This window comes from Narcine bancroftii, chromosome 4, assembly GCF_036971445.1.
Source record: "Narcine bancroftii isolate sNarBan1 chromosome 4, sNarBan1.hap1, whole genome shotgun sequence".
NCBI classification, from domain to species: Eukaryota; Metazoa; Chordata; class Chondrichthyes; order Torpediniformes; family Narcinidae; genus Narcine; species Narcine bancroftii.
In genome coordinates, this window is record NC_091472.1 from 227559374 (window position 1) to 227572543 (window position 13170).

The 13170-nt window shown below is 37.8% G+C and overlaps 1 protein-coding gene across 2 annotated transcripts in view; it reads left to right on the plus strand.

The window, feature by feature from the left end:
• The window catches only part of slx9 (SLX9 ribosome biogenesis factor), a 176598-nt gene extending 168499 nt beyond the window's left edge, over positions 1-8099 (plus strand). Inside the window, exon 6 of one of the 2 annotated variants that reach the window (XM_069934219.1) lies at positions 4303-4574. In XM_069934219.1, coding sequence (XP_069790320.1) covers positions 4303-4324 — 22 coding nt within the window. In that variant the 3' untranslated portion in view covers positions 4325-4574. Of the gene's footprint in view, positions 1-4302; positions 4575-7669 lie in introns of those variants that run through there. The other variant, XM_069934218.1, reaches the window with a different exon arrangement.
• The last annotated feature ends 5071 nt before the right edge of the window (positions 8100-13170 follow it).

Sequence of the window (13170 nt, forward strand, 5' to 3'; positions counted from 1 at the left end):
ACAGTGAAAATAAATTGTTTTGTAACAAGATCATCCAAATACAAAATCCAAATCAGGAAATTGGTTTGTGTTGCTTGTTTACTGCTCATCTGACCCTGTTCACATTGGCTTGGGTCTGGACCTATTTTCATGGGAACCTTGCATTTGCCTGACTGAATGCAAAGCAGGGACTGCCTGTTGTGTGTGGAGGAGGCGTGACACATCTGCCTGTATTGCAGATGGTCATGTGTCTCTTCGTCTGAACTTATTCAAACGTCACATCACCTGTTAGTCAAGGTTGCACATCTTACTGCTGGCTAATTCAAATCACCCAGAGTCCTCATTGGCTAGACCCACAGATTAGCCTTGTATTGAAAGGGAGCGCACAGCACATTTGCTCTCTCTGCCTCTTGGTCCGAGCTCCGGACACTGCTCCATGCCAGATCTATACTGTGGATATCGCTTTGCAAGGTCGCAGGTAAGGTGTGCACTGCACTGAAGCCAAGTCTTAGTATTGCTGTAGATCAATTCTTGCAGTAGAACTGCCACTCCCAACGCTGGGGTCTGGGTGTGTGTGTACACTCCTCCATAAAGTGTAGTACTAGATCTGCCTCCCAATGATCAGGGACCGGGAAGCTGTGTATATTCCTGCATAGTGTGTACTAGAGCCACCTCCCCAATGATCAAGGGTCAAGGAGGGTGCTTAGAGTGTGTGAATGTCTGCATCACTTCTGTGAATTAGTAATTGTGTAGTTTAACATTTTCCTAAGCTCTTTTATAAATTGGGCGCAAGTGTGTGTTTTATTCCCATTACGATTTTCCCATGCTCTTTTATAAATTGTGTGTTAATAAAGTTACAGATGATTGCAAACCCTTGTGTCCAGACTCGTATCTCTGTGAACCCACTGAACCTGATACTCTGTCTCAACACAACACTGCCTCAGCACAGGAACCCCTTGCATTCCCAGTGCCACTTCACAGTCTCCACTCCTCAGACTTAAACATTCACAAACACTGAGTAACACTTTGGCAAGTTTAACAAATGGAAAATTTCAAGTACAATGAACACACTGAAACAAACTTTAAAAAAAAATTGTTTCTAACAGCTGATTTCCATTTGTTTGAATGGCATCACTGAGCTTGCCCCAGGTTTAACCTGGTCCAGGCTGAACAAGAAGATGCTTAAGCCTGAGATTTGGGAAACCTTCATAAGCTTGCAATGCCTGATGACAGAGTGTCAGAGTGGTGGCCAGCAGCAACAGGATGGATGTTGATATCTACTCAGTGGAAGACTTGTCTCCTTATATCTCAGTGATGTTGGTCAGAGATTAATCAGAAGGATTATTTTCCAGTAAATACGGTGGAATTGTTTATGTTGATCTGAACAAGCAGATGTTTCATCCAAAAGGACTGCCATTTTCCATTCAGTAATGCATTGGATTTTTGGCTTGTATATTTCAGTCGGGTGTCAACTCATGATGTGCTGACTTAGATTGTTCATGAATTGATCTTTTTGCCTGACAAAAACAAAATTTAATATTGTACAGCATCATTGTTACACTCTCTGAATATTGAACTGTAATTTGAGAATAAATTAACAGTTTTAAAACCAAAATTGTTAATGGTTTATAAATGAAAGTTGCTTAATTCAGTAAACATTTTTGATAAGTATGCTTTATAAGCAACCAGACAGATTTTATAATTTTGAATTTTCATTTCTTTTCCCCTCTACTTTTTAGGGAACTAAGCTCTTTTATAAATTGGGCGCAAGTGTGTGTTTTAGGAAACTAAACTAGATAAAGTTATTGCTCTTGATACTTTCTGTAAATTGTTCTTGCTGCTGAAAATAGGCCGTTGTCATTGTAAAGTTACATTGTGTGAAGTAAAAAGAGCTGTTTTATGCTTTTGAATGGTTTTACATCGAATGAGGCATGCAAACTATCTATCTTTCAACATCATCATGAGAAGAAATAGGAAGATCTCTTGTTCAATTTCTCAGTGTCCTGCTATGAATAGAATTCTATGCAGTACTGGTCAAGCCAAGGTTCACATTTACAGGTTTTTTCATAACTTTTCAGAATGTAAAAAAACAAATGATTGATTGATTTTTGTTTATGACCTTGCTGCTTGTGATAAGTGTATTTGTTCTCTTTCATCCTTTATCTCACTTAGAGATGCAGCTTCCAAGTAATCTCTCTATACTTATCAAAATTTATTAGCTCCCTTTTATCTGCAGTGAACTTCATTTTTCAGTGATGTACCCATTTTGGAAGTTTATTGATGTCCTCCGTAATTTACTGTGGCCCTGATCGATACTGATAATTCCTCCCATACTATTACCAATTTGTTATCATCTGCATTTGGAAGTTGTCTTTCTCAATCTGGAGTCTCAATCATTACTGAATGGACCTTAGTACTGATCTTTGTGGGGCACCGCTACTCACTGCATTCCACTTTCTGCTATGTGCTAGTAATTCATTTGGCTACTAATGACTGGATTTACATTGACTGACATTAATTTGTTTGAGTATTGTTTATTGGCATTTCAATTGTCTGTTCTCTCTTTTACTACTTCTAAACATTAAGTGAAGTTGGTAAAACAAGATTTTCCCTTTTGAATTCCAAGCCACCTATTCAATATACTTTGTTCCAGATGTTCCCTTGTTTTTTTTCTTTTCGGAGAGATTCCATTATTTTTCCTACTGCTAATGTTGAATTGGACTGATGTTGCATTCCCAGGGTTTGCTCAAATATTTATTTACCTCTATGATAATTAAGATGGCATTTGTCAGTCCTCCTGACATAACATCATTTTAAAATGAATTATTGGACACTTCTTCTATCTCTTGTTTTGATTTGTTAAAAATGTAGGACATGGGGGCGTGGCAAGATGGCGTAGAGTCTCGACGTGCAATCTCGACCTCTCTGGCCAGACTTTTAAATACCTGTTTTTTAACCCTTTGATTTCAAGTCTAAACTTTTTAAATTTTAGTTTAAAGTATTAAGGAATTATTATGGCCACTAATGGTAAAAAGACTAAACCTCAAGTTCAAAAGAAGTTACATTTTCGAAGTGCTGAAGATTTGGGGCCTAGACAACTTGATACAGCCCCAGGCTCAATCTCTTCATTGCCTAAATCTCAAAGATCTCCTGTGGGGGCTAAAAAAATACCTATTGCTCATCAAATGAAGGATGGCGCTGGAATTACCCGTTCTCTGGAAGAAGGTGCGTGTTCCCAAGAAGTGGACCCCGATTTAGAAAGCCTTTCAATTTCAATGGAGGGAGCACTCAGGAAGACGACTCCATTGTTGGAAATGCATCAGGTAGCATTTCAATCTGAAGAAATCATTTTTCTTTGCGAATTGATGAGAAAACAACGAGATACGGGGGGAGACCAGCGACGACCCCCTGAGGAAGTCGGGGTGCCGTCGCTGGGAGTCCAGACCCGCAGTAAAACTTTTAAAATGCCTTCTGTTGAGTTGCAGCAGGAGCTGCAGTTACCTTGTTCTGCCACTATGTCAGAGAGAGCAGAGCCGAGATTTACCAAATCACAGTGTATGCAAATGAATTCAGTTATTCAAGCTGTTATAAAACCTGGAATGGATTTGTTGACATCTCAAATGAATGCTGGTATAAGTTCAGAATTAAATAGGGTTGAGACACATGTGGATGCATCTTATGAAGAATTAAAAAAACTTCAGACTGCTTTTTTGGACTGTAAACAACAAGTGACTTCTAACACAGAAAAACTGTTGAAGGTGCAAAAATCAGTCATAGAATTGGGAGATCGTGAGAAGGAGCTAGAAAGAAAAATAGATTATTTGGAAAATCAAAGCAGAAGGAATAATGTGAAAATTGTTGGTTTGCCAGAAGGTATAGAAGGACAAGATCCTCTTCGTTTTTTTAAAGACTGGATTCCGCAAATATTAGGGCAAGAATTTTTCTCTGGAGGATTGGCACTGGAAAGAGCCCATAGAGCTTTAAGAAGAATACCCTCAGCTGGTCAACCACCAAGACCGGTAATAATTCGATGTTTGAGTTATTTGGATGGAGAAGCGATACTTCGACTTGCAGTACAAAATGCGAGACAACGACAAACCCTATTATTAATTCAGAATAGCAGAGTCTTTTTTTATCCTGATCTGAGTCAAGATGTCATTGAACGTCGATGTCGATTCAATCCAGTTAAAGAAGTTTTGTGGCGTAAAGGTTATAAGTCTACTTTTCGCTACCCTGCAGTGTTGAAGGTGTTTTACAGAGTCTATCAATTTCGGTTTTTTGAGACTGATCGTGAAGCAATGATTTTTGCTGATTCATTGCCAGATACAAGAGGACAAAGACGTAGTCCACCATTATCTCCTAAAGAAAAATCTGGTTGTTCTGGAAATGGAAGAAATGGCAGAAATGGGAAAAACGGGAATGGAAAGAGTCTACCACCTTCTGAAATGGGATCTTCGAGATTGGAATCTTCTGGATGAAAAGAAGAATTTTCTTATTCTATTTTTTCTTTTGTTATTATGATATTTTGATGTTATTGACAGTTTGTTTGGGGAGGGAGAAATGTGCACTAAGGTCTTTACTAGTCACACCCAATTTTTGTTTAGGGGATTACTACCTTTTGGTAGTTTTTTTTGGGGGGGGGGGCGGATTTTCTTTTTTTTTTCTTTATCAATTATCTATTTATTTATTTAAAAAAATTTAATTTGTGATTTTTGTTATTGGAGGGCCTATATATGTTGATTTGAGTTTTTATATAAAGATACTATTGGTATTTAGTAATAATAGTAGATATGTCAAAGTTGAGGTTTGCTACTTTTAATGTTCAAGGATTAAATAGTACGATTAAATGTAAGCGAGTCTTGGCATATATTAAGAAAATTAAAATTGATATTGCCTTTTTACAAGAAACAAATTTGAATGTGAAGGAAAGCGTGAAATTAAAAATGGATTGGGTTGGGCATGTATATTCTTCTTCATTTAATTCTAGAGCTAAAGGTGTAGCAATTTTGATACATAAAAATCTATCTTTTGAATTACAATCAATGGAGGAAAAGGCAGAATTGGAAGAAAATTCAATTGTTTTTAGAACATCTGTATAAGATTAAAATAGTTTTAGATCCAACAGTATTTTTATTGGGTAGTTTGCAACCTCTGAAAGGCTTGGGATTAGATAAGTTTCAGCTTGCTTTTGTATATTTAGCTTTATCTGTAGCGAAAAAATGTATTGCTAGTACGTGGAAAGATACAAATATTATTGATGTTAATCGATGGCATAATGAGATGAAATATTGTTTAATAATGGAAAAAATTATGTTTGTTTCATATGATAATTATAATTTTTTTATTAATAAGTGGCTGTTATACTCGGAATGTTTACATTTCAATTTATATTGATTAGATTTTAATATGTATATTTAACTTTTTTTTAATATTCTTTCTTTTTTCTTTTTTTATGGCTCTCCTTAGGAGAGTTGGTTGGGGGGGGGTTCTTTTTTATATATATATATATATATATATAAAAAAATGTTCATGTTTAATTGCTGTATATGTCATATATTATTTGTTTTTTGAACGAATAAATAAAGTCTAAAAAAAAATGTAGGACATCTATAGGAATTGTATCCTTTTTGAGTTTGATTCATGTAATATATCCTTTTATTCTGTTTGTGTGTTTATTTAGTTACTCATCACGCAGTGTCATGTCATGTTTTGGATTAATTTGGGCATAATGTGGTGCAGACATGTGGGCCAAAGGCTTGTTCCTGTGTTGCACTATTCTGTATTCCATGTCTACCTTTACAGTATAGAAATGTATAGAAATAAAATAACGATTTTAAAATTGCTGCCATCTCCAAACTGTTTTCTGTGGTATCGTTCTGTCTATCCTTTGATGAGCTACTCCCATCCTTTCGAACTTTAACCATGTTTTTATTGATGTGACTTTTGTATACTTTCCTTACTATTTTAAATTATCAGACAATTTAATATCATGCATTTTGTCTTTCTGTATGCATTATCCCGATTGCATCCCTCCTGTACTGTAATTCTTGATTTGGAGCAATTATCTTTCCTTGCCCTCAGTTTTCTCTTGTCTTTTATTCATCAATGGAATATTGCAAGTTTAGATTCTTTACTTATAGCAGAGTATATTTTGCATCCAGCTCAACAACATTTTGCATGTTTTCTATCATTTTATATATTTTTTGTTTTGCATTATTGTTGCCCTTTTATCTTCCTTGTTCTATAAAATCCTGTTTGTATCTTTGTTCTGTTAACATTAATTTAATTATAGTTGTTCCCCTGTTTTTACTTCAATGTCTCATTTGGTTCATTTGCCATGACAGGATATGTTGGGCTAGAAATATTTTTGATGTCAACAAAAAGACATGGCCTTTTATAAGCCCTCGTCAGAATTTCTGCAACCATTACAATTGCAATGACTGTTTTCATTTTCCATAGATGGATTTTCCTCGAAGATTATTTGGACTCGAAATGCATGTGTGGATTCATTTAAAATGCTCCATCGCATTAACTGTAGCTGAGCTATTGATTGCCTCTTATGGTGAGCTCTCACTGTATGCTATCAAAGCATTTCTCAATCCATCTGGTGGCATCCCAACAACTCTGAGAGCTTTCTTCAACAGAGGATAATTTTCAGATGTATGCATAGGCTCTGTCTTAATCATTAATTTAATGGAAGGTGGTTGTTCCTGGCTTTCCTGAAGTCCACGATCATCTCCATCTTGTGGAGACTCAGGCTGTTACCCTCGCACCATTTCACAAGATTTTTCATCTCTGTTGTGCGACTCGTTGTTGCTGATGAGGCCAACTACTGTTATGCCACCTGAAAACTTGATGACACTTGGAGCTGGATCTGGTGATGCAGTCGTGGGTCAGTATCATGAACAGGAGAGAGCTGAGCACACAGCTCTGAGGTGGGCCAGTGCCCAGCATGATGGTGCTCAATGTTTTTTGACTGACCCAGACTGACTGGTCTTTCTATTAGGAAGTCCAGGATCCAATTACAGAGAGGTGGATTGAATCCCAGCGAGAGCAGCTTCTCCTCTGGGAATGATTATATTAAACATCAAGCTGGAGTCCATGAACAGCAGCCCGGCATCTGAGATGTTGTTCTCCAGGTAGGCCAGGACGGAGTGAAGCGACAAGAATATAGTGAGGTATTTGGACAAGGACTTTGTATATAAACTGGCAAAATTAGTATTTGTTGCCATTGGATTATACACACAATCTGGCCTGAGGATACCAGTGAACAGAATTGCAAAGGGTGTCATCAGGATCAGAGAATAATTGAGAATTCACGACACAAGAATGTCTGATGGCTGGGGGTGGGGTGGGGGGGGGGGGGGGAAACGGGGACACACAACATAACCTAATCCTTTTTTTCCAGCTCTTAAACTGCAGCCCTGAAGGCATAGTAAACACAACCTGAGATGCAGCTTCCACCATACTTTTAGTCAGCAGATTGCAGACACTGCCTGCCCTCTGGGTGAAAATTTGCTCTCTTCCTTCAATTCTTTTTCAACGGCTTTCACCAATTGAAGTATTCAAGTTTTGAATTTCAATTTCTGCCAGAACATGCCTTGTTCTGATTGGCAGTGATTATGGTGACAATTTCAGGAGTTGCCTTTGGTTTAGGTCCTGACACTGCACTTGTTGCTTTATGTTTCAGAGAGGAAGAAATGGCCAGATTCAAGGAGACCATTGGGAACCCTGCATTTAAGGTAAATCCTCTTGCAGCAGTCAGTGAACATCTTCGAAAGAGAATGAGGCAAGAAGATGAAATCTGAAAAAGATGTGGGCTTTTGCCAGTGGACATTCTAATGATCAGGAAGCCATGAAATAATTCACAAGCTGATCATAGGATCAGTCCTTGTTTTAAAAACCATATTGATTACATTTCCTGTTGCAGAATGGAGATCTCTTTTTTTTCCCCAGAGCCCTTGGGCAAAATGACTGTTCCAATGGGGAGATTGAGGGCAGGCAAACAGAAATTAAAGTCAGCATTAGTGTTTGGAGTTCAATAATTTTTATTTTACCATTTTGGAAAATGTTTTGTACATATAATATAGATTATAAATAAAAGTTAGCTGTAAACCACAGCTCCTGAATTGCTTCTCTTTCTTTTAGCGCACACTCAATTTTCTGGCTAATTGACATTTTTCTTTGTGGTACAGTACTCCTAAAAATTTGCTATTGTTGAGTAAAGTTTTATCTTTGTCAAGTTGTACCATAAGTATAACCTATCCATGAAACAAGCGTTATATAGCTTTGACTATTCAAAGTGATGAAGGAATATTGATGACAAGGCTACCAGAATTTTATTAAAAAAAACATTTATTAAGTCTTCAGGAAAGAAAACCCCCTTATTCAGTCTGACATCTATGACTCCAGATCCACAGCCATCTGGTTGATTCTCAACTATCCTTCAAGTGTAATAAGCTGTCAATTTTATCTAGGTTAATACAGGATGAATTATCTAGAATTGACCAATGCATTAAATCAACTACAAAATATTCATGAGCACCTGGAACTGGTGTCAAAATTGAAAGAGCTGTTCAACAGACTAGTGAAACCACAGCTTGACTGTTTCTGATCTGCAAGTCTGTGAATCGAGCAATGTGCCATTTCTGGCTAAGTATAGTCTTAGCAAGCAGGACCGATGCACCAGAGGTAAAGAAATGGAGACCGGAGAGATTCCATTCTTCATGGCATGATGTCAAACAGAACCAAGGAAGCCACCTTCTAACCACCCACGACCCTCCCTCGCCTGATCAATCAGTTCTGCTTGTAGAGAAAAGCAGTGGGTGTTGCAAGGGCACAAAATGTATCTGCAATGCAGCAAAATAAGGCAACTGAATGTGACCTTTGGACCAGTTTTCCCTGGAGGGAATGTGCGACTCATTATGCCTTGCTCAGCTGTTAACTAATTTGTGAAAACTTAAAGTAATTTAATTCTATCAATTTATTTCTCAATTATTTGTGTGTGAATTAGATTGAACGGCAACATTTATCTATTAGTAAGGAAATTTTGTAAACTGATATTTCACACTGGTTTCTTAAATATCCTCAGCTTTTTTTTCTCAGTTTGTATGTGGCTGATGTTCGAGGGAAAAAAAATGAATCCCTAAAAGATGCAGAGAAAGGTTTGGAGTAAAATTTGGAAGCATTCACGTTTGATTCTGATATAATGACAGTACGATGTCATCTCACAGTTCGCTCTCTTGTGATATAGTTTTGCTCCTGGTGGGCTATTAGCTTCCAATGCAAGTTCAAATTTGATTCCATGCTACCAAAAATGATCATCTAGTCTTTTAGTGACAGTCTTTAGAATTTTTCCTATGGATTTATCTTCCATTTGTAAATTTTTGTCTCGTGTTAAAATATTGTCAGATGCTGACACTGTTCCTACTGTCTCATGTTTGTTGTATCTATCTAATGATAAGTGTATAGGATACCCGGCGTGCCTGGGAAATAAAACACTCGGTTGTTGACTACATGGTTGAAACAAAATACCCAAAAACTTCATGGTAATTCTGCATAAGTGTATTTTTTCAAATGCAACACTTATATTCTTTATAACAGCGATACATGGTTCAAGCAAAATTGACTTCTGGCAAAACAAAGGCAAACAATTCTCAGCTAAGGGCTTCATAATAAGCAATGTTCTTAGTTTTTTCACATGGAGCATTTACATCGAGACTGTTCGGGCTTCCAACACATGAACATCCAACATAGAGCTGCCATGGGAAAGGCAGGGCTCTTCCAATTTCAGTTCAGCTACCTTCAACGTCTGACCTTGGGATTTGTTGTTGGACATGGTGAAGCTCAGGCGTATTGGAGATTGAAGTCTCTTGGACTCAAACAGCATATCAGTAAGGATGATGGGAATTTTCAGAATGAATGCATCTTCCCCCTTGCCACATCCAGAAAGTATTGCCACCTCAATAACATGGGCCATAAGCTTCTTAACATCCAGTCTTGTTCCATTGTATGGGCATGGTGGGTCCAAGTTACGAAGGAGCATGATCGGTGCTCCTACTTTTCAACTGAGTCAATTTGGTGGGACTCCTGGAGGATCCAGTGAATTTAGATACTCTTTGGGATAATTGACCATTTGAGTCTGATCAGGAACTGTGTCAACTGACTTGGAGCAGTGAGCATTACCAAGTAGCTGCTGCAAAAGCTCCCCATATTGAACTGGGTTTGGCCACTTGATTTTATTCTGAATCTACATTGATGCACAGCACTGGAACGAATTGAGGTGTCCCTGGTGCAAGTTCAATTTTAAAAAAAACCTTTGAACTTCATATGACCTTAAAGGTTAAATTCAATGTGGACATAACATTCAGCATTAAATGTTACACTTACTGAACCTCCTTGGACATTTCTAGAGTGCTCCATTTTGATTTGCATCGAGAACAGACAGACTTACGTGCACAAATATATATTAGATGAACATCAACTCTCTGTCTCCAACATCAATTATCAAAGTAACCTAAATTCTTTATGATATTTCTCATGAACTCAAGAAGTGAAAATGCCATCGTGCTTGGCAAACATTTTACTGGACTCTCTCCTTTTGATCTATATCCTCTCACACCCATTTCTTTCCTGCCCTTAATCTGTTCCATCTGCCATCACCCACAAACTCTCACTGGATTACTTATCTCGTTCTCCTTCACTATTCCTATTTTCCCAGCATTTCTCCCTTATTTGATTCATTCATCATCTTTTTTTTCTTTTCAGATTCCATAATCTGCAGGTTTTACTCCATATATCACTTCCCAGCCTCATTATTGTCACCTTTCATGACTCCACTTCACTCAATTGCCAATCAACCACTTGTCACTGGATCCACCTATTTATTACTTGCCAGCACTTGTTACACCCCTCCCTCTCAACTCTTTGTACTGGCTACAAAGTTTTTTTCATTCTCTACTCTTTCAAGGTAGATGAAGGGTCTTGGCCCAAAATGGAAACCTATTTTACTGTTCACACATCTGACCTGCTGAGATTGTCCAGCAGCTTCAGATTCCAGGATCTTCTGCCTCATGCCTCTTTTCACTGAACTCATTTGCTTAGCACTACTCTCCCCTTTCACAGTGATTGGTGGGTCACCAGCAGTTTGTGATCTCGATCAATAATTTTAATGAGGGTATTGAGTATAACACTGTATATCCGTTTCCTTTGTAAAATTAAGTGTAATTATCCAACTGCAGTTATGAGAAAAATGCAGAGGCTCCAAAGCAATATAGGCAGGTTAAATGAATGAGCTAGGGCATGGCTGATGGAATATAATATGGGAAAAATGTGGGGCCATCGAGTTCAGTAGAGTTTTAAATGTGAGAGATTGGAAAAGTTGGTGTTCTAAGGTGGTCTTGTAAATGAACATGCAGGTATGGCAAGCAATTAAGATAAGCAGTAGACTCATGTTAGTTGCATAATTGTACCTACATCCTTAATGATTGTTTAAAAATAATGGTTCTGAAAGATGACAGAAAAAAATTCTTGTTGTTAGCATTTTGGTCTCATTTGAATTGATAGCAACATATCAGCAGATGTATCTGCTCAGAAAATGTAATGAATTAAAAGTACTACAAGCCAAAGATTGGCTGGTTGACCTTCACAAAAGAATCTTTTTCATCTGCTTATCCAGGCATGACATCTGAGTTTTGGTGGTATCAGACTTCTAAGTGGTTTGCACATGAGGGGTGGGCAGTGAGGGAATGAACAAGAAAAGGTATTGTGCTATTAGTCCTATTGCAGGGTCTTCACCCAAAATGTCAACTTACACTTTTTACATCAACAGATGTTGCTTGACTTGGTGATTTCTTCCAATGTCTGTTTCGTTCTTCTAGAGTTCAGTAACTGCAGTGTCTTTTGTCTTTAAGAAATGGCATTATCGTGTCCACTTTCTTCAATCAAAAGTTCATGGCATGTAATTATTTTCATGCAAAAATGTAGAATAGTCCAGAATTTTCTGATGGTGATGCACTGACGACACTTGACACTGCCCTGCTGACTCCATCTGGACAACCTGTACAGAGTTCCTGAGAGCTCAATTCCTTGGTGTAACCAATGCCAACCTCTTTGGCAGGGTGCTGAGCTAAGATGGCCTGAGTTATTAACTGGCTGTCAAAATGTTCCAAAACTATTGACTCTTCAACTATTCCCTTCCGTCACCAAAACTATTAACATTAATCAAGCTTACAAAATTAATGAAAAAGATTTACATTTAATCATTTAATTCCAAAAAAACCTCAACTATTACTTTTTTTCAAATGCAGCTGTTACTCTCCATTTGAAATCAAAGGGGACAACTGTTCCTGCATGAGGTTCAACCAAATGCAGGTCCTGCAGATAGATTCACCAATGTTAAGTTCTGGGGAATGCAGGAAATCCACATTCCCTAACCAAACTTGATGAGTTGCGTTGGAGCACAGCTGAAATAACAATGCTTCATGATGGTCTATTCTTGTTCACATTGCATGGAAACTCAAACTTGCTAATATCTTACAGAGGGCAATGTTGACAGTCCCTTGATAAACCTGCCAGCTTGGCACAAAAAAATTTGGGCCGCTAATTTCTTAATCTGACCCTTCTTAAACCTCAAGGTAATAATGACCACATGCATTCAGGATGAAGGCGTGAAATGAATCAATACATTGAAAGGAATCTAATTGAAATAGACATGGGGTTGAAGCATCTCAGATGCCTTCCATCCCATGATCTCATGCCACCCAAATACCCCAATTAACCTATGACCCCGGTACATTTTGAAGACTGGGAGGAAACCAGAGGACTGGGAGGAAACCCACCCAAACACAGAGAGAACATACAAACTCCATATTGACTGCGCCAGATTCTAACCTGGGTCATTGGTGCTGTAATAGCTTTACGCTAACTACTATGCTCAGCATGCTGCCCAAGTTCATTTTTTAAAAATATCATGACATGAAAAATAGCTTTATTGTTCTGGTAAATTCAATGAACATGATTACTATATCTAAAAATCTGGATGGTAATAGACAGGCCCAATATGACCACATAGCAAGATCACTCTGTTAACCTTGTCAGTTCAGGACAGTAATTAATCCTGATTTCTGCACACTCTAACTGCAGGTCATTGCAAATAATTCTGACTTCCATTGGGAAACAGATCAACAATCT